The sequence below is a fragment of the Notamacropus eugenii genome, chromosome 2 (assembly GCF_028372415.1).
Source record: "Notamacropus eugenii isolate mMacEug1 chromosome 2, mMacEug1.pri_v2, whole genome shotgun sequence".
Taxonomy (NCBI): Eukaryota; Metazoa; Chordata; class Mammalia; order Diprotodontia; family Macropodidae; genus Notamacropus; species Notamacropus eugenii.
The window spans coordinates 341,626,833-341,654,266 of NC_092873.1; the positions used below are offsets into that span (position 1 = coordinate 341,626,833).

Consider the following 27,434-nt stretch of genomic DNA (forward strand, 5'->3'; position numbering starts at 1 on the left):
CTTAGACAAGCAGCTTCTCCTTTCTGGGCCACTGACTGAATTAAATGACCTTCTCGGTTCCTTCCAACTCCAAATGTATGATCTTGTGAGTTGGCTGACCTGTACTAGTCAGATACTAGCCTGGCACAAGACTAGTTCTCACCAGAAGACAGATTAAGGCAATCTACCGTTCCCGTCTTGGAGACAAAATCTTTTGGGAAAAGACAACTTTGCCTCCGGAAAACCCATAATTTGGGGTCTGGGGTTGTGGATGATGGAAATGTGAGGATACTTGCCTGGACCTTGGTAGGGAAGGGACGGGTGAAAGCTTCATTTTCAGCACTATCCTGAGTCGGACAGCTCTCAGCCCCCCACAACACCCCAAAACCCCTATCCTCATATTCCTAGATTAGACTAAAGGAGAACATAGGTCGAGGTCCCTCCAAGTTACAGTTCTAGAATTTCCCGCGTCCACTTTAGAAAATATTCAAATATTTTTCTTATTCAGATCTAGGAATCTACCTCTCTTACCTCGAATCAAGCTCTTTTCTCGGCCCAGCGTCCCCTTCTGGCTTAATTTTAGCTCCTAAAAGGTGTGAGTTACCCAAGACAAACATATCATGCCTCAGGGTCCTGCATTTCTTTATCCACTCTATGCACCCCCAGACACCAGGCTCCTCCAGTCCTCCTTTAGAATCTTCCCTTGAGAGCGTGCTGGGAGGCAGACACGTGCATGTCGTTGGGGATGGGGTGGAGTAAAGATCAGCGTCTTCCGAAAGTCAGACTGTTTTGCGGTAACCCGGAGGCCTCAGTCTTTCACCCAACGGCACAGAAGGTAACAGTGGCCTACGGAAGAGCCCGGGAAGTCTCCAACCCGGCGGGAAGGCGTATTGCGTGGGCACTAGGACCCGGGGAGGAGGAAGGGTGTTTGCCAGAGCCTCGAATCCTAGGGGCGCTAGGGCCGCGCGACGTCCAGGAGGTGGAGCTAGCGTGGGCCTGCCCGGCTCCGAGTTGCCTAGGTCTGCCCGATGGAGCCGGCGCCCGAGCGGCCGCTGCAGCCTGAGCCTGGGGCCGTGCTGGTTCCCGCTGGCCGCGTGCTCAGGTGAGCTTGGGGAAGCAGGGGGACCCGCTAGGACCGAAGAGAGGCCGAGACTGGGAGGCAGGACAAGAAGGGCAGGGGTGCTTTGGTACCCCAAACTTTGTGGACTTGGGTCTGCCTGCCCCCGCCTCCCTCCCTCTAACCCTCTTCCCCTTGCAGTCCCGGGGAGTTATTCGCAGCCCGATCCCGGGAGCAGAAGCTGCCCCTGCGCTCCCACGGCCAGAAGGTCTTCCTCCCCGACGGCTCGGAGGCCCAGGAGGAGAAGCTGCGGCTGTGTAGACAGGAGCTGTGGACCCTCCTGGCGGAGGAGCGCGTGGAGCGACGGTGGGGGAGATTGGGGGCGGGGCGGGGCGGGGGGAGAAGGGGAGAGAGACAGACAGGGAAACTGAGGCATGCGTGTGTGTGTGTGTGTGTGTGTGTGTGTGTTTAGGGAAAGGAGGAAGAGGAAGGGGACGTGGTGTCCTGAAAACCTCAAAGCCACAGTTCAGGAGGTGCTACCCCAGACCCTGGGGAGACAGACCCAGTTTGTTTTTTGACAGGATAATTTTTTAACTGATTTTCTGTCCCCTTTGCCATTCCCCTCCAGGGGCAGCTTAGTGACTGCTGAGTGGAGTCCTCGCGATGGGGTGGTAACTTTGAAGTCCTTTGCGGTAAGTGCTAGTACCGAGAAGGTGGACAGGGGGGACCCCTGGTGACCATTAGGTACCCTCCCCCACCTTTATAATTTCCATTCTCTTCTTGTAGGGTAAATTCTGGCAAACCATGGGCTTCTCCGAAGGGGGTCAGCAGCGGTTATACCCAGAAGAGGCCCTGTACTTGCTGGAATGTGTAAGTTTTGGGGTACCTGATGCCCCTGAACACTTTGCCGTCAGTCTCTGCTGCCTTATTGTAAGATGGAGATAATAACTTGTGTGGCAAGTGCTTTGCAAACTAGAAAGTGTCTTCTGTTGAGTCTGTGGAAATTTAATTTATTGGAGCAAGTATTTATGTGTGGGATGTCCGTGCAAAGTGGAACTAGTTAGGATTAGAAAACTAAAACATGTACTTCAGTTATATTTATCTATGCTATGTACCTGGCATATGGTTGTTGTTATATCATGTCCAGCTCTTTGTGACCCCATTTGAGATTTTTTTTTGGCAGAGATACTGGAGTGAGTGGTTTGCCATTTCCTTCTCCAGCTTATTTTACAGATGAGGAAATTGAGGCAAATAGGGTTAAGTAAGTAGCTAAGAAGTATCTGAGGCTGCATTTTTAACTCAGGTCTTACAGATTCTACACCTGGCATGCTATCCACTGTTCCACCTAGCTGCCAAACACATAGTAGGTGCTTAATAAATGTTTATTGAATGAACGAATGAATTGAAGGAACGACATGCAGGATGCAGCTTTAATAAGTCTTCAGAAGTATAAATGCTACAAGTCTACAAAAAATATCATTTGAAAGTTTATTTAAATTTCATTTACCCTCTATAGATAAGTTAATTTTGAATGGTACATTTAAACATTTTAATTTTAATGAGACAAGGCACTTCGTGTCTTTACACATTGCATGTATGCATTGGTTTTTCCGAATGACACTTGCTCAGATGGGTGGATTTATAAAGGAGGTCCTCTGCCTTGTCCACCTTAGTCACCTGATCTGTCTTCATTAGATGTTTTTCTTGTGCAATCACACATGCATAAAAACCTTGTCATTTGGATGATCTTAAGACCAGGATTACAAATTCAGACACTGAGCAACAACACCTGGTGAAAGTTTTTACAAAATCTCAAAATTTGTAAATTTTGTATCTGTATAGTACAAGATGGTGATTTTGTTGACTTTTAATAAGAAACACTGCCCATGTTTTAAAATTTTAAAATAATTAACCTTTCAAATGCTGTTTTTTGTAAGTTTGTAGCATTTATTTTTCTGAAGTTATTAAAGTTTTTAACTGTACTAAGACTTTTGGGACACCCTTGTTTACCTTTCACTGAAACAGAGATGGTAACCCATTTATGCCTTCACATCCTGTGTTATTCTCATCTATGTCTTCTCTTAAATTGCCCCCGGTGCAGTAGAGGTCTTCTATAGGTCTTTAACTTTCTCTAGGTACCAGTTCAATCTTCTATGTGCCTCTATGTCATCTCTTGGTTGCCTTATATGACCAGCCCATCTCCTCTTTTAATTTTGCATTTCTTGGATGCTTTCTCAGTTGGAGAGCTTTGTTGACAGTACTTAGGCCCAATATGTGTATCTCTGTGGCCCTTTTGGGTCATTTGTAATTTTGAGTTTTTGCAAATTATATTGTCCTATGATGTGCAGCCATCTAGCATCACCAAAAGAATACTGGAATTTAAAAATAAGTTTTCATCCTCTAATACAATGTGCTCTCTGTCTCATTCACTTCTGGACCCCAATTTGTTGTCCATTTACGATCACTGTACAAGATATTTGTTTGGTGGACTAATTCAGTGAACCACTCATCTAACTTGGACTCCATGGTCTACACAACAGACATTCTCTACCCATTGGTTTGTCCTTGGATGGATTGTTTTGGACTCCTTTTAAATGATGGTGGTTTTCATTGAGGAAATTCTGTATATTCTGAGACTTGATGCAGTCTGTATTCTGTCATCTGTGGTATTTCACCATTTATAAGAATCTCTTTTCTGTTTAGATTCTGCACTGTGACTACAGCATCTGTGACTTTAATGAAATACCTTTTGGCAAGCATTTATCTTTCTGTTTTACCCTTCATTTGATATTATTAATCAGAGGATCATGGATGAGGTTACCTCTTGTGTTTGCCTCTGTTAAGGAACCTTACAGAATCTTAATACATGCATGAGATATACCTTGTTCGGGAGAGAGCTTTTGAGACTACCAAATCAAATACTTAAAAAAAACCATATCTGTGATTTTATTGTTTTTTAAAGAACTCTAGATAATGAAGCTCCCTTTTCCTTATGTCCATTTGCTTCTGGCCTAGGTCATGAGAATATAAAGGTGAAGCACAGCATGCTCCTAACTCTCAAGTAGCTTACAGTCGAGTGGCATATCACAGTCCTTAGGTACTGCCTTGAGCAATGGTATCCAACTCAAATAGAAACCAGAGCCACTAAACCATATACATAAGGATCCCTGTGGGCCACATATGGACTTAGAAAATCACATTTTAATAACATTCTTTGTTTTATTGTATTTTTGCTTCTTTTGTTAAATATTTTCCAATCATATTTTAATCTAGTTCAGCCAGTACTCAAAATGTGGGTTGAATACAGCCCCCAGACCTCATGTTTGACTCATCTGGACTATAACACTGAGAGTAACCTCAGTAGTGATTTGCCCAGGGGTCACACAGCCAGTATATGCCAGAGGTGGAATTTAAATCCAAGTCTTCCATACTGAGGATTACTTTCTATCCTCTGTGCCACATTGTCTCTACTTTTTTTTAATAATCAAATAATAAGCATAGTAAGATCTAATATTCAATATAACGTCCTATCGATTGTGTGTATAAATACGTGGTCGGATACAGAATAATTTGCAAAATCCTGCTTCTTTACATTTACTTTTCGTCAAGGATAACCTTCCATGTAAAGATTTTTTGGAGAGGAGGAATTAGTCATGTGAGTCCATGGTTTCTTTTTTAAATTTTAAGTAATATTTTAAATTTGTTTTATTTATTTTTTTGATTTAGGGACTAAAACAAGCATTTCTATAACAGTATAATAAAAAAGATGATGCACATGAAACTGTAGATCTATTATGTACAACTTGCCATTCCTTTTAAATATATAGTAAAGTTATCATGGAAATTTCCCACCCATTCCACTCTAGAGATGGCTACTATTAGACATAAATAAATATATATGCATGCAAAATTAACATGTTATATATTGATACTTGTAAAATTAATCTATACATATTTGTGTTTATCCGTTCTTTCTCTGGATGCAAATAGCATCTTTCTTCATATGTCCTTTATTTTTAATTGTACATTTATAATAGTCAAAATGACCTAATTACTCAAAGTCATTCTTAAAACAGCATTGCTGTTACTGTATATAATGTTCTTTTGGTTCTACTAACTTCACACTTCACTATTTCACTATTTCTTTCCATATCTTTCTAAGATCATTGAGCTCATCATTTCTTATAGCACAACAGTATTTTATCACAACCATACACCACGAAGTGTTCAACCATTCCCCAACTGATGGGCGTCCCTATAATTTCTAGTTCTTTGCTAGGATGAAGAGAACTCCTATAAACATCCCATTTACATTCAAAGTTATAATTAGGATTTGTGAATTTCCTTCCATCTTATTTTTACTCATTATTTTCTTTCTCAGCCTCTCTTTTTACCCTACTCCTGGTACCTTGTCTTCTCCCCCCTCTCCCACTTCCCATTCCATTCACCCTTTCAAGAGTCCCACCCTTCCCCTACTCTCCTAATCTACACCTCCCCCTAAAAGTGTCTTCCCCACCCTGTCTCCCACTTTTCTCACCTCTCAACATGTTCAGAAAGCTTCTACACCCTTTCAGATAAACACGTTGTTTCCTCTTCAACCCAGATGAGAGTAAGGTTCTGACATTAGCAACCCTCTACCCCAACCTGCTTCCTCTATTAGTATTTTTTTTTAAATATCTTTTGCTTAATACCTACATTTCCCAACATCTCTACCTCATCTTCTCCTTTATTGACACAAACCAAAACGTTTCCATGTTTTTCAAGAGCCTCTATGGCTGAAAAATGTATCACCCTAAAACTAACCTATTAATGAGCCTCTCTGAATTTAGCTAGTCCAGTATTGGAATCAGATGAGTGGTAGTCCATCATGAGGCCCATGCTCAAAAGTTTTTCCAGGTTGGTGTAGGACCAGAGCTTTGTGCTCTGATGGCATAACTTTCAGGAAGTGAAGAAGTCTTCTCCATATCTTGACAGGCATCAGGGCAGGCTGACTTTTCTTTCTTATGTACTACTATTGGGGAGATTTAGGTCTGCTTTTCTACCTTGGAAGATGGGGGGAGAGGGGAGAGTGAAGGTATGGAATACATTTCCTCCCATTTACACACACACACACACACACACACACACACACACACGCACACATGCACACACACACATATGCCTTGTCTCCCTTGTTAGAATGTAATCTTGTGAGAAGGGACTGTTTATACCTTTATTTGTATCCCCAACCTTCAGCACAGGGCCTGGGAAACTATAAGTGCTTAATAAATGCTTGTTGATGATAGAGGGAAAGGGGAGTTCTTATAATCAGAGCTTTTGTTTTCTCTTTTCCAGGGATCCATCCAACTTTTCTACCAAGACCTGCCCCTGTCCATCCAGGAGGCCTATGAGATGCTACTAGCCCAGGGTACCAGAGGCTTTCTGCAGTACCAGGTATTCCGTCTCCCCCTAGGGGGCCCCCTAGGCAAGGGGAAGGGATGTCAGACACAAGTCAATAGCAGCATGTATCTGATTAGCAAGTACTTTGGATCCAAGTGGGATCCAAATCTATAAATCATAGGTTAGAGTCCTAGAATCAGCGTTTATTATTTCAGTGAAAATGTGAGTCCTTTGAGGCCTGGGATTTGTCATTCTTGTCACTGAAGAATAGGTACCTTTATAAGTGCTTGTTGAATTAATTTAGCTAAGTGACTATGAGCTAGTCTTCTAACCTTACTTTTAAACCTCAGTTTCCTCATCTGTAAAATGAGAATAATACTTACTAGTAAGTAGGATCTACCTCATTGGGATATTTTCAGGATGTCCTGAAGAGTATCTTCTTTGTAAAGTACTTATATAAATGTGAGTGGGCAGTTAGGTGGTGCAGTGACTAGTGCACTGGGCTTGGAATCAGGAAGACTTACCTTCCTGAGTTCAAATCAGGCCTCAGACACTTATTAGCCATGTGACCTGGGTAAGTCATTTAACTTTGTTTGCCTCAGTTTCCTCATTTGTAAGATGAACTGGAGAAAGAAATGGCAAACTGATTCAGTATCTTTGCCAAGAAAACCTCCCAAAAGGGAGTCATGAAGAGTCAGAGACTCCCGGAATGACTAAATAACCACAAATCTATAAATGTGTCCCAAGTTTATACCAATGGAGAAATGGAAGAAGTCCTGTCAACTTCCTGTCCAGACTCACAACCAGGAATTTTACCCAGTAACCAGTTGTATTATTAAGATACTCCAAGAAAGTTCTTCCCCGTCAGCTCCTGGGGTTTTGGAGGAAGGAGGATACGTCAGCATTTAAAACACAAAATTCCTCTGGAGCTTAGAGCTAATGACTGAGGCCATCTGGTTGTTGAATTCACTTGATGTGTGTGTAGAGCCCAGGGAGAAGAGAAGTATAAGGGAGCAGGGCAGGAAAGAGAAAACAGGAATTTAGCAATATAGTTTCTGTCCTTGGGGAGCATATACGATACAGTAGGGAGTGTTGGGTAACCAACGCTGGGAACTCTGTGCAAGGAAAGAAGACTGTCTAGAAGATTCCCCTCTTACTCAGATTGGGGTGAATATCTGACCTTTCTATTTCTTTCTAAGGTTTTCAGTCACCTGAAGAGACTAGGCTATGTAGTCCGGAGGTTCCAGCCTAGGTAAGGCCTTTTGAAGTACTGTAGACCAGGGCATCCTGGGCAACTTGGTTGCTCATTATTTATCTCAGAACTTTCAGCTGGAGTTCTTTGCTCTGTGATTAGGGTAGGTGCATTACCTAAATTTCTTGTGGTATCTAGCACTGTCTTGACCATATTAAGTCAAGTAGGAGAATGGAAAAAAGCTAGCAGACTGATGGGGGTGGCTAAAAAGATCACAATCTAAAGCCAAGCAGTGAAAAAAGAAACAAAAAACTGGGGATGATGAGAATCTTGTGCCACCTGCTGTAGCTCGGAGAACAAACTGATGGCTGAGGATAAAGTTGGGAAAAATTGGGGTGATTTGCAGTCTTACCTTTGGGATAGAATGGGGTCCATGGTGCGTTACACTCCTAATCCACCCTCTTCTATAAAGGAGCTATCATATACATATATGTGTGTGCGTGTGTGTATGTGTGTGTATACACACATATATACACACATACACGCGTATATATATGGATAACTGTCTATACATATGTGTATACATACATATGTAAACACACACATATACGGTGCAGTTTGCAAACCTGAAAGCATTACATAAATGTCATTTGTCATTATAAAGTATCCAGCTTTGAACCATTTTCAATTTAACTTGATTATTCAATAAATAAGTATCCCTTCCTTCAAGGAATCAGCAGTCTTGTTTTTTTTTATTCTGTTAGTTGATGTGCTGTATTCTTAGGGTTAAAAGTCTTTTGTTCTCACCATTGATGAGCTTTATTGATTATTTCATATATAATATAATAATAATTATCATTATTATATATTTAAGTTCACCAAAGTCAAAGCCAGTTAGTTTAACCTGTGGTCACACCCTGTACCCCAAATCTCAACTTATCTTCTTATCACTTTGTATTATTGAGGGTTATAAAGAGGGCTAGGCAAGAATAAATGGAAGTTTCTCCAGTCACAGAACCCCGCCTCCCCCCCCCACAATGTGATCACCTAATGCACATAAAACCTTAGCTCTAGAGTGTGGATTTTTGTCCTTGCTCTTCTTTCCAGTGTTGGGGTTTATGGCCTAGATTTCTTTCTTAAGGACCATGTCTTAAACTCACATCACTTTCACTCCCATTGATTGGCCAGCAAGTGATTCCAGTCCAAGCCTCACTTGATTGTGGTTTGGGTCTTGATGGCTCAGAATGTGTGTAAATATCAGATATTTCTGTTTTGTGCAGACATCTTGAGAATCTTCCTCTTCCAGATTGATTTTTTTTTTTGATTGGGTAAAAGAGGCCATTCTTTGCCTCATTTCTTACCTAGCCTTAATCATTGAATAGGCATTGCCTCAGTCAAACTGAGTCCTTAACTTAAAAAGGCCAAGGACTTCCACTGCATCCAGGACCTTCTCCAGTCCTGTTCATATCTTACCACTGGACTCAGATGGCTTTGGAGGAGAAAGTGAGGCTGGTGACTTTGCACTACCCTTCCTCACTTAAATCCAGTTCACTTGCAAGTTATGGCATCACCTTCCTGATGTCATGTTACTCTTCAAGAATGAAGTACAAACAACAATTCTTGCTCTCTATCTTCTCTTTTTTTTTTTGTCCATGCTGGCCATAGAGGATGCAGATAAGGAAAGTGGGTACAGTGACCTCTCTATTTTTCCACAGCTTGGTCCAGTCTCCCTATGAGAGGCAACTTAACTTGGAGAGTGGCAGTATTTGGAGCTCTGAAAAGTGTCATGGAAAGAGGAAGAGGAGGAATTCTAGTCCTCGGTAATGGTTCCAAGTTATAACAGCATAGTGATTGCTCTTGGGGGTAGGATGGGGGCATGCAGTGTTGGGAGAGGGCAGTGTGGAGACAGGTATGTGGATTCATGGGAGGAGGTGATGATGAGAGCAGTGTGTGTGACCCCACTGTCACTAAATTCCTGGAGACACCAATACCAAACATTCAGCTACTTGGTCTGAAGATTCAGCTACCTGTTTTATGGCACCAGAAATTCTTCTCTAGGGCCAGCTTTGATGGTGTGCCCACTGGGGTCAGATGTGCTTCTTTCCTCCATCCTTCAGGTCCACTTATAAGAAATCCAAAGTACTGGAGAATCCTCTGCCAGAGGTGGTTGGGACTGATGAGAGTCAGGCAACTTCAAGCCAATCTGCCCCCCGCCATAACAGCAGATCCCTGGAGGAGAAAAGCCAGGAATCAAGACATGTAAAGGATCCAGGGGGCTCTAGTTGGCCTCCTGAATCCCCAGAGCAGGTCTTTGGCCAGGCAGAGCATCATGGTGGGACCCTGAAGGGAGGTGGAAGAAGCCAGGATAGAGCAATGGACAATAGTGGGAACAGTGGAGCTTGTAAGCCAAGATGGGACTTTGAGAAAATTGCATTCCCTAATATGGCCTGCGATTGCCCCCATACCCTACTGCTTGCCCCAGCTCCAGAGTTGCTCCCAGGGAATGTTGCTGCGCGGGAGATTGATGCAGCCCCTTGGTGCCAGAAACTAAATCAGCGGAAAGAGAAGCTTTCCAGAAGGGAGAGGGAGCAGCAAAGGGGTGCTGCTCCCTTCCGAAGTGATGTGAATGCAGACCCCGAGGTGCGGCGCTGCACTAGCTGGCGGGCATATAAAGAGCTGCTACAGCGGCGGTGGCAGCAGAAGACCTGGAATCGACTCCCCAACTTGTGGGATCAGCCAGTCACTCCCCTGCTGAACCCTGGCCAGGCAGCCAGCCCAGGTAGAAGTGTCTTCTGATCCTTCTGGCCCCCATTCACAGCCAGGCCCCTCACTACATTCTGAGATAAAGGTGTCAGTTTGTTAAGCTATTATAGTAAGAGGAAGTCCTCACTGCTTTGAAATGGGGTGTGGTTTTTGCAGGGCTATTTGACAATGTAGGGGAGCTTTGGGCCTGAAAACCACAGAATGCATAGTAGACTCAACAGGAGAGGTGTTGCATTGAAGAGACTTTGCAGGTGATACTAGCTGCTGTCCTAGGTAGCCCAGTAAGAGCCATTCAGGACTGTAGGCTAGGAGAACATGCATATGGCAGAGAGAGACAATTCAAATGATCAAGGGAATTAATGAGAAGACAAGGGAAGCAGGACTTGAATAAAGATTGAATGGAGAAACAAAGTCTATAAAAACATGAACTGTACAGAAATGGTGAAAATAGACGTGTTTACTGAGATGGGGGTGGATATCCTTGATGCTTGAGGGAGGTAAGTTTAGGACAGAGGAGAGAACCCAGTCTCTCAACAGATATTTAAATTATGGAACTCATTCTTTCAAGAAATGGTGAGGACTAGAAATGCATGGTTTTTTGTTTAGTTTTTTAATATTCAGATTAATTCACAGAGAACCTCTCCATAGTGGATTCTAATTTTTTTTTCTTCCAAATGCAGCCATTGTCCTACAACAGATATCCTTACTGCAGACCACTCACCTCACTGATGGAGTTGATGGGTAGGTCTCTAGAGCAGTATTTCTCCAGTTACTGGGGAGTTTGGAGCCCCCTCAGAGTTCTTAGAAGCTTTGGGTCCTTAGCACCCCAGATGTCTAGTTTTGATCTTAGCTATAAAGTGACTGGGCTGCAAGGGAGAACCCCCCCCTGCCAAGTTCTCCAGACTAGGGCAGCTCAGCAACTGCTGTCCTCTTCAGGAGCTAAATGGTGGTGGGGGTGCTAGAATGAATGGACATATGTGGGCTCTCTCAGCCTCAGGGATTGGAATGGAGGAAGTGTCTGGGAATATTAGTCCCTGTCCTAAAGCACAGTGCCTGGCTCATAGTAGGCACTTTCTAAATGCTTTCTTCCCTTCCCTTCCCCTTTCTTCCCTTATGCCATTTTAATCTCATGACCCCTTGATATCTTTTCTGTCTATCAGTAGGCTGTTGGAGAAGTCTGGGGACCTGGAGATCAGTTTTGACATCTATCAGGCAGATAGTGTATCCAGTTTCCGGAAAAATGACCCAGGAAGGCCATATGCTCGGATGTGCATCAGTGGGTACGATCCAGAATAAGAGCTGAGGCCTAGAAGCAAACCAGCTCTCTCTCTTCACCCCTACTCTCCACCCCTTTTTCTCTGGAGATCATGCCAGAGAGGATTGGATGAAGCAGCTTGGTGAACAGAAGACTACTAGGGCACCAGTAGCTGTGTTCAAATATTTTAAGGACCATCACATAGAAGAAAGATTAGGCATGCTCAGCCTTACCCCAGAAGGCAGAGCTAGGAATGGAGGGAATAGGGAGGAGGAATTTGCAAAGGGGGTTAATATAGGCTTTAATCAAGGAAATTTTCTAACAGAGTTATCCAGAAATGGAATAGGCTGCCCCCCAGAGGTCGTGGAGTTTTCCCTCATTAGGGATTTTCAAGTGAAGGTTATCTGTAGAAATATAGAAGGGACTATTCATATACAGGGATGGATCAGCAGTTCTTAATCTTGTTTGTGGTATGGACCCCTCTGGTGCAGCATCAGGAGCCTTTCCCAGAATCAAGTTTCTTAAAATGCGTAAAATAAAATGCCTAGAATAGTAAGGGAAACCTGTCATATTGAAAAGATTAAGACTCCCTAGGAGCTGGTCTTTGAGGTCCTGCCCAATCCTGCAATTCTGTGATCCCTCCCCAGCCCTAAACTTGTGAGACCATTTTCTTCTATTGCCTACCCTGAGGAAGGCAACTCTGTATTATTTTTTTTGTTTGGGTTTTTTTGTTATTAATTTGGAGGCATTTGGGTTTAAGTGACTTGCCCAGGGTCACATAGCTAGCAAATGTCCGAGGCAAGATTTGAACTCAGGTCCTCTTGACTCCGGGGCTGGTGCTCTAACCACTGTGCCACCTACCTGCCCTCTCATTGGTATATTCTGAGATTATTTGTGTGTGTTGAGGTGGTGGGGTTATTGGGCATGCCACATTTTTTGTCATCCTTCACAGCAGTCAAGTTGTGAAGGGACCCACAAACAAAGCCAGTGCTCCTGAGCCTTGGGGAGACCTTGACCATTAATTTCCTGGCTCAGGGCATTGGGCTAAGGAGTCTGGGGAAACTTGGGAGGTTTGACTAGCGTTGTGAGCTCCTTCAGTGTCTCTTTCAACTCTCTACAGATTTGATGAACCTGTCCCAGATCTGCGCACTCTTAAGCGGCTGTCCTTCCAGAGTGGGGATGTTCCCTTGATCTTTGCCCTGGTGGATCATGGTGACATTGCTTTCTATAGCTTCAGGGATTTCACACTGCCCGTGGACCTGGCACATTGACCAACTGCCTCCAGATTTTACCGGGATCGCCTCTAGCCTGGGTCAGAGGGAGCTACCCAGTTGATATGATGGAGGAAAGCATCACTTCAGTTTTGGCAGGTTTTGCTCTCAGGAATGACTTACTACTCACACTCCTAATTCTCAGCTGTCTCCTGTATTGGAGCCTTTATCCTTATGTCTGATACTTTACCGATGTTCATTGAAGCCTAAGCCACCTCCACAGGAGAGCAGGCTTAAAAAATGCCAGGCAAGTTGTATTGCCTTAGTTGAGGAACATTCCTCATGTTCACTCTTATTCATCAGTGCTGCCGTTAGGACCTAGTACCTTTCTTCCCACAGGCCAGATAAGAGAAATCTTGGTCCTGCTTTAATGTAAGAAAGGTTGGATGCATCTGGGGAAACCTGGATGACATGAAAATCATTAAACCCCTTTCTTATGTCTGCTGTGACTGTGCATTTTAGGGTAGTTTGTCAAATCTTACCCACTCATCCTCTAACCCATGAAATTTCTACACCTGGAAGCAATGGTCAACTCTGCCCTCATTTCCACTTTTGTGACCTTCTCTAGAGGGCAAAGACCTGTGTCATCCACTTTTATTCCTAAACTCATTTCTCAGGGATGGGGGTGGGGGATAAGAATGTTATCTGCCTCATACCAGATGAGTAGGCAGCCTGGCATCACTTGATTCTAAAGCATTTTCCTCTATTTTTAGGTTTTGAGTCAGGAGAATAGGATAAAACTTAGCTTTCTCTTTTTCTCCTTTCTCAGGACCCCTTCTCCTTGGTCCTGCCCTTTCCATGTAAGAAATGGCAGGTTGGTTTCTGTTACAGGATGGTGGCACCTTCTACCAACTTTCAGGGTGCCAGGGTAAAGAGGCTGGTTGTATAGAGTCATCCTCTGAACTGCAACAAGGCAGCGGCTCTAAATTATTCCATGTGGGAACAGCTGTTCTGTGGGACATATCATGGAGTCCTCATGTGTCCCCTGCCTTTCAGACTCCCACATTCACCAGCTCACTCGCTTTGGTTCTATGTGCTATCAACAGAAGCCAGAGCCAAGCCCCAAAGCCTTTCTTATGCCCTAAGGGTTTGGGGTGATGAGGACGCCAGAAGCTGGGAGGAACGGTTCTGACTGCCCACCTCCAACTTCATCAGATGTCAGACAATGTTTCACCTTCACATCAAGTCCAGCCATCCACTCAGGCCATTTCACTATCTGCCTGCCCAGGGACCCCCATTCCACGTCCCCAAAACAAAACGCTCTTCTCTGGTCACTTCTGGTTTAAATATCGGCCTCTCTTACCAGGCAACTGTCCTTTTTAAGAATCTTTGTATCCCTAGCCCCTTGAGGTAGTGACGAGCATCTAGCAGGCACTTAATTTTTTTTTTCATTCATTCTGGAAACTGGACGTTTTGTCGGTTGTAATCCTTTATTAATGAGGTAATAGAGTTGACTCTCTTTGGAGCAGAAGGGAACTTTATGAGTTTATAGAGAAGACAGCCCCTCCCCACCTTGGCCGTCCATGGTAATGGGGGTGGTCCGGAGGACAACATTTAGAGAACTACTTCACGCTTCTCCACCGGCGGTGGAACACAGGGCGGGGCGGGGACAGTAGTGCGGCTCCCAGGTACTCCCAGGTAGGCCAGGAGGTGGGCGTGCCTGGAGGTGGGCGTGGAGTTCCATCTCATGAATATTCACGTTCAGCTTCTGGCCCGCCCTCTGCCTTCTCTTGATTCCGGGATTGGACGTGTCTTCCCCCACCCCTCTCGCCTCCGTTGCTTTTGCTTATTTCTCAGCGGTTCTTTCCCAGTTACACGAACTTTCGTCCCGGGAGTCTCGTGGGGGCCGTGGGGCGGCACCGAGGGGGACCCAGTTCCCCGAGATTACAGAGAGCATGGGGCGGGGCCTCGCGGTTGGTCCGGAGCATCGGAGCCCCTCCCCCGCCTTTATGTAAATAGCTGGGCGTGCCCCACCTCCTCCCCGGCTCGGGGCGGTGGAGGTGACCAGGAAGGAGACGGCTCCTGAGCAGCCCGTGGGCCAGGCGAAGGGGAGCTCGAGCCAGCCGGCTGCAGCCTCCAGGAGACGCCGAGGCCTTGGGGCAGCGGCCGGTCCAGAGTTGCAGGTGAGAGTCGGCGCGGGGCTGAGTCCACCATCGGGGGATCTGCGCTTTGAGGGCGCCGGGGGAGCGGGGGGAAACAGGCTAAGCCGGGCTGGGTGAGGATGCGCGTGGACTGAGGCCGGAGCTAGGACTTCCGAGCAGTTCCCTACCGGGACTCCGGTGGGAGGTCCAGAGCTGCTGGTCTCACCGTCCGATCTGGCGGCTTCCCGGGACAGCGCAGCACCTGTAGAAAGCGGCGCCCGCCCGGAACTTCCCTCTGCGTAGTCCTCCCGTGATTGGTTATGGAACTTGGGTTTCTAGTTGGCACCATCGTTTTTGGGGCTTGGCCGCGGTGGAACAGGTGCCCGGTCCCAGGTGGGGGAGGGGGGCCGCGCCCAGGGGCACTCCAGAGTTTGGCCAGAGAGAGAGTCCCCAGCTGCCGGCTTGGGGGCTTTTTTCCTGCTTTCTGATCGGGAGAGTTACTTTGTAGCTCTCCTTCCCTCCAGAGGGACCTGTCGGAGTCCTTTAACCCTTGCGACTCACCTCCAGCTCTCTGGACTCTGGGAGCCTCTTAATCCTCGGCAGGGCAGACACAGGAAGTCCGACGGCTATTTAGCTCTCTCTTTCTCTCTCTCCTCGCAGTACCTGTGTTCTCACACATCCTTCCCCTCCCAGGCTGTTTTGGACACTGTTGGGTAGAAAAGTTGGGACTTTAAGTCGGGGAGTCAGGCACCTTTGGCCACACCAGTTAGGCAGAGGGGAGGAAACAGAGATTTAAGGAGAAATGGAAAATCCCAGTGTTCCCCACGGCAAAAAAAAAAAAAAAAAAAGGACCTTGGAGTCATTCTTAATTCTTGATCTGACCGGAATGTTTGACCACTGTCGTAATGAGAGTTGGGAATGTGCAGAGGTTTAGGAGGTGCTCACACCCAATTCTCTTTTCCTCTCCGACTCCTTTCCCATCTGCTTCTAGAATGGATCAGAGAGGCCAAGATAATTGCTGAGCTGACCTCGCTATTCGGAATTTGGATTGAACTTTAAAAAAATCAGGGATCTGTCTTAGCCATTCACTTAGTACATGTGCTTCGGGTGTAGTGGATTGGAATGAAATTGTGTGGTTTTATGGACCTGGTGCTGCACGTGGTTATTGGAAAATTGGAGTTAATGAAAATGTCTGTTGCCTGCCGGGAAACAACTTGTCTGCAAAGCTTACAAAGGCTGAGAGGGTCCTAGACCTGGCTAGAGTGTGGGGCAGGGGTGGAGAGAGGAGAAGCAGATGAAAATAATTTGAGGCATAGAGGAAAGAATTAGAAGAGGGAGGATGGGGAGCTCAGTCATTAAATCTTTATTAAGTGCCTTTTTATGTTGGAGGCATTCTGCAAAAACCTAAGAATTCAAAGAAAGGTAAGAGATCCAGTTCTCAAGGAGCTCACAGTCTAAGGTAAGGGGCAAGGAGATAGGAATAAGCTTGTATATAGCACATACTATGTGCTAGCCAAGGTGCTAAGTGCTTTACACATATTCTCTCATAGTACCTTACAGGATCAACACATGGTCCAGAAGGAGATTTCAAAGAAGGGTTTAGATCATGATAGAAATGTAGAGGTCATGTCTTCATAGGATCACTGGTTTGGAAGCAGCCTTAGCAATAATCCAGTCCAACCTTTTCATTTTACAGATAAGGATACTGTAAAAAGGAAAAGGATTTTTATCCAGGATCTTACAGGTAGCAATTACATGTCAAAATTCGAAGTCAGGTCTTTTCCCTTCAAACCCCTTGGACTTTCCATTTTACTACTGATAACTCCACCTGAGGCCTGGCCTGAGAAATGAACTAACTTACGTAGGGTCACAGAATCAGTAAGTGGGACATCCAGCACTAGATCACAGTCACTGCCTCCTCCCGGTCCCCTACCTGTTTCCTTTACCCCAAATTAACACATCTATAATAATAATAATAATAATAAAAACTAGCATTTATATATTCCTTTAAGGTTTGCAGAGCCCTTTACATATTATTATTCCCATTTTATAGGTGTGGAAATTGAGGCCCCAGAGTCCTATAGCTATCTTAGGCAGGATTTGAACCTCAGCCTTCTGGACTCCCAAGTCCAGCACTATCCACTGTGTCACCTAGCTGCCAATATCTATAACATGTCTGAAGCAGATTGGTCAAATAATTTTGATGCTACTAGGCAGAATTTCAAGAGACCAAGATCACCATTGTTTCATAGGTGGGGAAGAGTGCAAAAATTTCTCCCCCATTTGAAACAAATACCTGCATCTTTCTGAGGTGACAATAGGGCATAGAATCTAAGATGGATATAATAAGTATTTAAATAGTGCTTTAAGGTTTGTAGAGTACTTTAAAGTATTATATCATTCTATCCTCATGGAATTCTAGTGAACTAAGTGCTAATATTATCCCCATTTTACAAATGAGAACACTGAGGCAGAGAGGCAAAGAAAATTGCCCAGGGCCACACACAGCTTGTAAGCTTTGGAGGTTTCAGGTCTTCATGAGTTGCAACTCTTTCTATTACATTTCCTAGTAGTGACTCCAAAAAACTTTTTAACCTTCTGTTTTCAGCGTCCTTTGAATTTTGACCTAGGCGTGCATGTGTGTTTGTGTGTGTGTGTGTGTGTGTGTGTGTGTGGTCATAATGGTAGAGTTTCAAAATGGTGGAGTTTCAAGTCACATTGTATTTTTGAATTAAGGACAGAACCTGGTTGAGCAGTGCCCAGTTAAATGGCCTATTTGTGGGGTTTTTTTTTTTCCTGTTTCATAGAAGAATTAGGGGTTGAAAGATCAGGGTTGCCTGTGGCCTAATTACAGGCTTTTCCTGAAACTAACTTGGGAGAAGAGATGCTGGCTCCTCTGACAAGTATTGGGAGAGAGAGAGAGAGAGAGAGAGAGAGAGAGAGAGAGTGTGAGAGTGTGTGTGTGTGTGTGTGTGTGTGTGTGTGTGTGTGTGTGTGTGTGTGTTGTGTTGCAAGTGAGAGCTTTTAGGCTCACTGTTTCAGGTATGTGTTTGTCCTTCATTGCTGAAGAAGACCATGCTGGAAATAATGACATGACTTGCACTTGACTTTGTTTTTTGAGTGAGGGAGGGCTGTGCAGGTCACCAGCCTCTCTTCTCCTCCAGAGCCATCTGAATCCAGTGATCCAGTCATCAGGATGACTGGAGGTGACCTAGGATGAGGCAGTTGCTCAAGGTCACACAGTGAGTGTCAAGTGTCTGAGGTGAGATTTGAACCCAGGTCCTCCTGACTCCTGCACTGGTACTCTATCCACTGCACCACCTAGCTTCCTCAACTGTTTCAGGTATGCTATCAAACAAGGTGCACAAATTCCCAGAGTGAATGGTGATTAGACATAGTTTTCCAGCTGCTCAGACACAGCTGCTCCCTCCTATTGCCTTCTGGGGGCAGAATACTGTGGAGCTCTTAGTTGCAGGGCCCTCCTCACATTGGAAAAGTGCTTCCTGGGGCCTATCATGTTTTGGGTCTCCTTGGCATTCTGCTTTGGCTTCTTAACTATTTGAGATATACAGTCACTGGACTTGTTATATGTGGTAGGCATCCCTGCTCTAGTTCTAAAGTGCTTTGGTTGCCTCATTGGTGCTGCCTGTCCCTCAAATAGTAACACTTTGGCACTTGTTCATGTAGCTACTAGGGCCTGGCCCAAAAATTATGGACCAGGGCAAGGGTTTGTTAACCTTGATTTGTGTCATGGATCCCTTTGGCTGTCTGAAGTCTATGGACATCTTCTCAGGATGATGTTTGTAAATCCAAAAAATAAAATATATCATTAGAAGGCAACCAGTTATATTCAAATACAGTTATCAAATATTTAAAACAAAAACCAAAAAAACTTACAGAGCCCAGTTAGGGGAAGCAGGTACTATAGACACCTAGAACATCTAGAGTTGGAAAATTCTTCCCGGGGATCCTGTAGCCTGGAAACTTTTCAAGGACCATGGGGAAAGACTTTTCCTTAGTTGCTTAGAAAATTTTGCTTGAGCAGAATAAGTTCTCACCTCTTAGATCCCCTCTGTGGCATGATCCAGGGAACTTCTTAATGTTCTTGGTGACTTTTTTCATTTGCTGCCTAAATCTCTACAGTTAGGATTTGAACCTGTTATGGAGAAGAGAAATACATAGTGAATCCTGAATATCTACTCTGAGCAGAGATCAGAGGCTCAGAGACCTAAAGCCCATAGAGACTTTTGAGGTCTTTTGATCCAACCCTCTCATTTGGGGGCCAACAAGAAGAAACGTTTATTAAACACCTACTACATACCCAGGGCACTGTGCTAAGCCAGGGGAAGTTAAGTGCCCAGCCCTAGGTAAAAAAAAGAATGAAAGGGAGAGGGGAGTGACTACAACCTTCTCTAGAGGGCAATGAATGAGGCATATATTTAGGGACTATCCTCCCTGTTTGCGTTGACTGGGTAGTGGCTTCTTTGGGGACTTGGCCTGCCTACTTTGATGGAGATCTTCCCCAAGGTCTAACAGTGTAATGAATGAATGAACATTTATTAAGCACTTAGTTATCTGCTGGGTAGCAAGGAAACTAGACTAACACTTCTTTCAGCGAGCTTACATTCTAATAGATCTGTGTCCAATAGATCTGAGCATTCTGAGCTCAGATTGGTCTGATCAGCCCCAGTCGAACACACTGAAACTTGACTTTATCATGGTGATGTCATTGTGGTCCTCTTCGAGAACGAAGGGCAACAACCACCAATTCTAACAGAATTCTAGTAGAATAATGCTTAAGTAAAGGGGGGACGGAAGGGAGGTATAGTCTAGTGGCAACTTGTTTCAAAGATGGCCATGAAGCAATGTGAAGGCCTGATTCCTGGCAAAATGAAGTGAAAACTCACCTTTCAGAGAGCCCAGGGCCCTGGGGCGTGTGGTTCTAAGGACAAGGATGGCTGGAGTGTAGACAAGTAAGGCACCTATTAAGTACTCACTATGTGCTAAGCTCTGTGTTGATGGAAGATTAAACTGGTGTTCTGAGAAATCACCCCAGTAGTCCTTCCCTTTACTAGGGACCTAGATTGAATTCTTGGTCTAGGAGAGGCTTCTCCGGAATAGATAGGGCAACTAACTGCCCTGTTTCTGTGTCCCTCAGGAATTTAAAGACCAGAGTTTACTCCTGAGGCAACTGGCCCAGTGCATCCCAGGGTTCAGAGTAGGTGGACATCCTGGGAATGTAACTGACTGCTTGGGTGCTGTGGGGCCCAGTCATGCAGCAGGGCCAGATAATCTCCTTAAAGCAGGTTAGGAAAATCCTCAGGGTGCCAGGACACTGCACAGGGCTCCCACCTCAGCCAGAGTATATGCTCTTTTACTATCTGGAGAAGCTGAACCTGGGGTGCGGTTTATCTCAGTCTTTTTCTGGGTCAGAGAAAATGGGAGACCTTGTCTGGCTACTCTTTTTGTGCCCCTGTTACTGTTGAGTCATTTTCATTCCTATCTGACCCTTCCTGACCCCATTTGGGGTTTTCTTAGCAAGATTACTGGAGTGAGTAGTTTACCGTTTCCTTCTCCAGGTCATTTTATGGATGAAGAGCTGAGGCAAACAGAGTTAAGTGACTTGCCCAGGGTCACACAGCTAGTGTCTGAGGCAGGATTTGAACTCATGAAGATGAAGCTTCCTGATTTTAAGCCTAGTGCTCTATCCACTGCACCACCTAGCTATCCCTTCTTTGTGCCCCTAACTATCCATTTTCTTGAAAATGAATGCCCTGTATATTTTTGTAGCCATTTGTCAAAACTCAAGGAAGAGAAACTTGGAAATGGATTTGGGGCACCTGAGTGATGCTCCCAAGTGACTTACATCATATCACCGAACCGAACCCATGCTTTCTTGGCCTAAACAAATGCTGAGAGTCCTTACCTGTTCTTTTTTTGCTCCCACCTCCCATTTTCCATGTGCGTGGGTCTCATTTTCGATCATTTTCTCTGCATCCTCACCCCTCCAGTTATATATGGTATGGCTTGGAGGGAGTAGAAAAAGAAACTGAAATTTTGGAGTTGAAGGGGCAGCAATCCAGGGGTGTAATCTACGTTTCTTACTTCCCCAACCTGAATTCTGTTTCTTTGGAGTCTTTGGACTTGTCATTTTTCCTGTGGCTGCTGCATTTTGCTTTAGAATCTTAGCATCTTTATCGGGCCATGTTGGAATGGTGGCACAGGGTGGCAGTTAAACCTTAATTATCAATAATAGACTCTTTCTCCAAGCTTGGTCCCAGTGATTGCAAAAACAAAAGCGAAATAAGTAGACCCTTTTCCCAAAGGAGTTTGCATTCTAGAAAGGAAGGTAATGTGGAGACAAAGCAGTTTTGGGGGAGAGGCACAGGAGGCTGGGGAAGCAGACAAGGCCATGTTTTTTTGGGTGGCATCTGAAGTGAAGAGGTAAAAAGGAACTGTGTTCCAGACTTGTGCAAAGCTCCCAGATAGAATGTTATGCATGAGAGATAGCAAGAATCCTGGTTTGTCTGGACCAATGTGAAAGAGAGTAATGTATAATAAGCCTAGGGTTTAAATTGCTGCAATCTGACTTTCTAAACTTGTTGTGATGTAGATCTCTCTCCCTCCCTCTCTCTCTCCCTCTCTCCCTCTCTCTCTCCCTCTCTCCCTCCCTCCCCCCACCTCCCATCCCTCCTTAATAAGGTGGGACTGAGTTGTAGTTAACTCTAATTGAATATCATAGCAGTGATAGTACAAGAGGAAGAACACATTGGCACCCTTATCCTCCAAAGGCCAGTCATGTTCAGTCATAGCTGAACCTCCTCCTTTGTCTTGGGGTATGAGGTTGGTTCACATTCTTAGTCAAGGTAACATTTCTTTCAGGTTGGGGGATGGAGAGCATGAATTGTGGTGGCACTTCTAAAAACTTAAGACTTCTTGGGCATCTTAGGCACCACAAAAGCTGTTTTACTTGTCAGAGCTGGTACAGGTTGCTAGTCAATCAGTAAGCATTTATTAAACACTTAACTATGTGCTCTCAAGGAGCTCACACTGTCTTAATGGCAGAGAAACCATGTAAACTGTGTACAAATAAGCTGTGTACACAATAAAATTGAGATAATTAGCTGAAGGAAGGCTCTAGGGGCAGCTAGGTGGGACAGTGATTTTGGAGTCAGGAGAACCTGAGTTCAAATCTACTCTCAAATTCAGACACTGACTAGCTGTGTGCCCCTGGCCAACTCATTTAACCTCAATTGCCTCCAAAAAAAAATAAAGGAGGAGGAAGACACTAGAATTAAGGGGGATTGGGAAAGGTTTTGTAAAAGATCAGAAAGTAAAAGATAGCATTTTAGCTGGGACTTGAAGGAGACAGGGGAGCCAGAAGACAGAGGTAAGGAGGGCAAATGTTCTGGGCATGGGGGACAGCCAGTGAAAATGCACTGATTCAGGAAATGGAATGTCCTTGTGGATGTGGAGGCCCATGTCCCTGGAGAGGGAGCAGTCCTAGTGAAGTGTGTTTTAGAAAGCTCATTCATTCAACAACAGGAGTATTGAGTCCTTCAAGGGGAAGGTGTGAGAAGACTGGATGGATGGTGTGGGAGGAGGGAGGAGCAGGCTGTGAAGGTCTTTGAAAACCAGAGTATTTTATATTTGATCCTGAAGGTCATTATTAGAAATAATGACATGAGCCAGATGGCCTTTCGATTGCCTGTACCTGTCATTCAGTGCAAGGCTCCACCTCTGCTCTAAGTGGAAGAGGGCATTGTATAATGGTGTATGATTGACATGATGCCAAAGCCACAGCTTCACAGGATGTTAGACTGGAGAGGACAACTTCTTAAATTAGCGGCTTAGACTGTAATGTTTGATCATCAGGGAAGTGTATTTTAGAAAGCTCATTCATTCAGCAAGCCTGGGGACTATGAAATTGGCATGTATCCTCTTGCTTCTTGCTGAAAATAACATGTTGGTCTAGTCTGGTATAGAAAAGATTCATCTCCATTTGGCCCTTTTCCTTCTGAAAAGGAGTAGGGACCTCCTGTCATTCTCTCTGGCCTGCTTCCCGTGTCCATCTCCCCACCCTCTTCTCCCAGGGAGTTTTGGCTCACTGTCTGAGCTATTCCCTGATCCCCTAGGAGCATGGGATCATGCATTCAGAGCTCATCCAGCCCAACCCCCTCATTTTAAAGAGAAGGTAAACTAAATTTTACAGGTGTGGAGAGTATCAACCAAGGTCACACAGGTACTAAGTGGTTGAGTCAGAATTCAAACCCAGGTCTTTTGACTCCAAATCCAGGACTTCCCTACTGCACCATGCTGTCTGGAGCCCTCTTCCCCAAATTCTGCCAGAGTTGCTCATCCCAATCCAGTGCTAGGGTTTGACATCTATCTTTTCTGCAGGACCTCTGAAACAATGGCCAGGACTAATTGGCCACTTGGATCAGGAATCCCCAGTAGTACCATGTTGGAAAAATTAGCTCCTGTCCTTTCATCTCTCTGTCAATCAGCAAAAATTTTATTAAGTGCCTACTGTGTTCCAGGAAAACTTTGAGGGATAGCAGTACAAAAGAGGCAGCCCTTCAAGGAGTTTACTACATCCTACTGTGAGGGACAAATAAGTATTTATAGGAGAAAAGGGGGGGGGGTGTATGTATATATACATATATGTATGTATGTGTATATGCATATACACACAACACATAATTTGGAAGGACCTCTTTTGGAGAGAAACAGTTCTTCAAAGCAGTGACTTTTAAAAGGGTGAACCATAAAAAGAGGGGCTCCTGAAACATTGCAGGCACATGGGAACAGTGTACAAAAGTATTGGAGAAATGTTTTGTATGAGGAATAGTAAATAGCCCACTTTGTCTGGCTTGCAGAGTTCATAGGAAGAAAAATATGTAATAAGACTGGAAAGATTGTTGTTGTTCGTCCTTCAGTTCTTGAAGAGGACCAAGGACTTCTGGAGCATGGTGTCTTGACTTGCAAGTGAATTGGATTTAAGTGAGGCAGAGCTGTGTGAAGTCATCAGCCTCACTCTTTCCTCCAGAGTCATTGGAGTCCAGTAGCAAGACATAAGTCAAGAAGACTGGTGATGGCCTAGCAACTGGAAAGATGGGTTGGAGCTAGGGTATTATGGGCTTTTAGTGCCTAACAGAGAATGCTTTTTCTCCTAAAGATAAAAGGGATCTTTTCACCAAAGCTTCTTGAATAATGTGTTCAAACCTTTGTTTAGGAACACCAATTTGGTAACCATGTGAAGATGTTTGAAGAGAAGAGAGACTGGATGCAGGGGGGCCATTTAGGATTGGTTAGTCCAGGCAAAGGATCATGGCCTGAACTAGAGTGGTTTGAGGGTGAGTGAGGAGAAAGATGTCAAGGGGATAGAATCAGTAAAACTTGGTGACTGATTGAACATGGGGAGTGAGGGAGAGTGAGAAGTATAAGATGATTCTTAGATTTTGGAAAAATGAAGACTTTTCTTTTTATGTTTTATTTCAATTTGTGGAATAAAATAAGCATTTCCATAACATAGTATGATGAAAAAAGATGATTGCAGGACTTTCTAAGAGAGTGAAGGAGAGGAAAGATGCAAGTCCTTAGCCTGAGGTGATGGCAGGGTCAAGTGAAGGTTTTTTAAGGACAGAGTGTGTTGGGGCATGTTTGTAGGCAATAGAAGGGAGAAGAAGAAGGAGAGGATGCAGAAAGATAGAAAGTTATAGTAATGGGAGAGGGGATGATGGAAATAGCAAAGTGTAGGACTCTGTAGGGAATGGGAAGGCACTTGCAAAAAGGTTTATGAGAAAGACTATCTTTTACTCTGAAGCTGAAGCAAAAGGAGAGGATGAGGATGGTCCTCTGATGAATATGAGGTATAGAATTGGGTAGAAGCTCACAGCTTTCTCAAATTATCCTCTGTGAGATGAGGATGCCTCCACTTTTGAACCTCCTACTAACTTCTCACCCCCTTGCTATCTGGCTTTCCATCCCACAACATAACTCAGATTGTGTTCTCCAAGGTTACCAATGATTTCGTTATTCCTAAACCCATTGGCTTTATCTCACTTCTCATCTTTTTTTATTTTTCTGCAGCATGTCATTGATAGCTTTCTCTTTCCTGAGTTTTGGTGATATCCCAGTTCTCTGCCTGCCTTTCTGACCATTCCTTCTCAGTCTCCTTTGTGGGATTATCAGTCATATACTGCCCCTTATATAGGCATCCACCCCAGGATTTTATCCTGAGCCTTCTTTATATATGCTTTCTTTTGGTGATGTAATTAGCTCCTATGGGTTTAAATTATCATCTCTTTACAGATAATTCACAAATCTGCATCTCTGGTCATCTAGTGAGCACCAGTCCTGGATTGTAGAGTACAGGATAAGTGACTAAAGTGAAAGAATACTAAGAAGTAGAAAGCTTGTGAATAACTTTACAAGTCAAACAGAGGATTTTATATTTGATCCCAGAGATAATAGGGAGCCACTGGAGTTTGAGTAGAGGAGGGAGATGGCCATACCTGTCCTATATTTAGGAAGATCACTTTAGCTGCTGAGTGGAGGTGCTCTCAAATGGGGAAAAACCTGAAGCAGGGAGACCAAAGAGAAGGATGTTGGGATAAGTGGCAGGAGAAATGTTGTGAAGATAGAGTTGACAAGATTTCACAACAGATTGGGGGGGGTGGGGGGAGGTGTGTGTGAGAAAAAGTAAGGAGTCAAAGATGACACTGAAGCTTCAAATCTGAATTACTGGAACATGTGCACTAGGCAGTTGGAATTGAGAGGCAGGAGGTCAGGCTAGATAAGTAGATCTGAGAATCACCTCTATAGAGATGCTCCTGATTCTCTTTCTTTTTCCCAGTCAGTCACATTGTGATGATATATAAATAAATGCATATTCCCATCCTTGCCTGAGATGACTACTGTAGGTTGGTTTCTTCTTTTCCCAGTCAAATCTCATGATTCTTGTTCCTTATGCTGATACCTTTCCCTCTGACTTCTTGAGTTAGGCATTAACCTACTGTGATATGGTGGAAAGGGGTCTTTTTGACAAAAAGAGAGCAGAAAATCAACTCTGTAAAATAATAAACAAGCAAGGTGAAATCCCAGAGGAAACAAAAAGAATAAGCAGAACATAGGATGACAACAAAACCGAGAACGCAGACAGTTTAGAGGAATACCTTCAAAAATATTAAATACCCAAACCATCGGAAGACCAGGTAGAGATCTTCAGTAACCTAATCTCAGAAAAGGAAATAGATCTCCTGTAAGGGAACTACCAAAGGAAAAAACTCCTGGTCCTGATGGATTCACAGTGAGAATTCTATCAAACTTTTAAAGTACACTTAGTATCCATATTTTCCAAATTATTCTCAAATATTGAGGAATGAAGCACCCTACCAAAAATGAGACCAATAGAGAGTTTTCTAATACGTAAGCTGGGGAAATATAACACATAGGAAAGACAAAACGAAATTGTAAGCCAATATCATTAATGAACATTGACTCAAAATTTTAAATAAAATCCTAACAAACTAAAGCAATTTATCCAAGAAATCATTCACTGTGAGCCAGTGGAATTTATATTAGGGATGCAGGAATGGTTCAAAATTAGGAAACTAATATAACTAATCATATTAAAAACCAAAATGTCCCAAACTAATCGTATTAAAAACCAAAATGTCCAAAACCACATGATCATCATAACAGATATAGAAAAAAACCCTTGATAAAGTACAATGCTTTTTTTTAATACTAAAAACCCCATAAAATATAGGCAAAGAAGGACATTTTATTAAATCATAAAAAGCATTTAACTAGAAATGACAGTAAGCACCATATGCAATGGGGATACTTTAGAACTTTTCTAGTAAATGTAGAAATGAAGGAAGAGTGCGCATTCTCTTCACGGTAGTTCTGGAAATTTCCAGCAAGGGGAAAAGACAAGAGAAGGAAATTAAAGGAATAAAGATAGATAAAAACAATCTGGTACTGGTTAAAAGTGGAGAGAATGGAATAGATTAGACAGTGGTGAAACAGAAACAATTGTTCAGTCATTTCAGTCGTGTTTGACCCCATTTGGGGTTTCTTGGCAAAGATCCTGGAGCAGTCTGCATTTCCTTCTACAGCTCATTTTACAGCTGAGGAAAGTGAAGCCAACAGGGTTAAGTGACTTGCCTAGGCTCACACAGCTAGTAATTGAGGGAAGATTTGAGCTCATGAAGGTGAGTCTTTCCGACTTTAGGACTGTGCCACTTAGCTGCCTGAGTCTGAAAGGAGATGCTGGTTAATATGAGAGTAGTTTGGTGGTGGCAGCATATATCAGGCTGCCTGTCCCTCAGGTGGCTATACTGCTCCATGAAGGCTGACTTGCTTGTCCTGACAATGACAGTGTGGTGTCACCATTGACCTTGTGTTTGACCAGAGTTTTGCTGTGTCTCGTTGTTTACTTTATTTGCGT

General features: G+C 44.0%; 2 protein-coding genes across 4 annotated transcripts in view; both read left to right on the forward strand.

Moving 5' to 3' along the window:
* The first annotated feature begins 708 nt into the window (after window positions 1–708).
* Window positions 709–13,345, forward strand: TSEN54 (tRNA splicing endonuclease subunit 54). 2 transcript variants are annotated; one of them, XM_072645694.1, is made up of 11 exons: window positions 709–1,081; window positions 1,238–1,402; window positions 1,665–1,728; window positions 1,823–1,906; window positions 6,371–6,469; window positions 7,615–7,667; window positions 9,323–9,427; window positions 9,725–10,386; window positions 11,051–11,111; window positions 11,531–11,650; window positions 12,746–13,345. In XM_072645694.1, exons 1-11 carry the CDS (start codon window positions 1,008–1,010, stop codon window positions 12,894–12,896), a joined length of 1,638 nt encoding a protein of 545 aa, XP_072501795.1. In that variant the 5' UTR covers window positions 709–1,007; the 3' UTR covers window positions 12,897–13,345. The 2 variants fall into 2 exon arrangements, with proteins under 2 accessions (XP_072501795.1, XP_072501796.1); XM_072645695.1 differs by lacking the exon at window positions 11,531–11,650.
* A 1,546-nt stretch (window positions 13,346–14,891) lies between these two features.
* LLGL2 (LLGL scribble cell polarity complex component 2) overlaps window positions 14,892–27,434 on the forward strand; it is a 70,438-nt gene continuing 57,895 nt past the window's right edge. For both annotated transcript variants that reach the window (XM_072645690.1, XM_072645692.1), the window contains exon 1: window positions 14,892–15,019. The gene's annotated coding sequence lies outside the window, so the exon portion shown is untranslated. The remainder of the gene's footprint in view (window positions 15,020–27,434) is intronic.

Bases quoted from the DNA above. Each gene is read 5' to 3' on its own strand.
- TSEN54 (XM_072645694.1), top strand. From the start codon at position 1,008: ATGGAGCCGGCGCCCGAGCGGCCGCTGCAGCCTGAGCCTGGGGCCGTG. The intron at 1,729-1,822 runs GTAAGTGCTAGT...CTCTTCTTGTAG, and splicing joins TAACTTTGAAGTCCTTTGCG to GGTAAATTCTGGCAAACCAT. The intron at 9,428-9,724 runs GTAATGGTTCCA...TCCATCCTTCAG, and splicing joins AGGAGGAATTCTAGTCCTCG to GTCCACTTATAAGAAATCCA.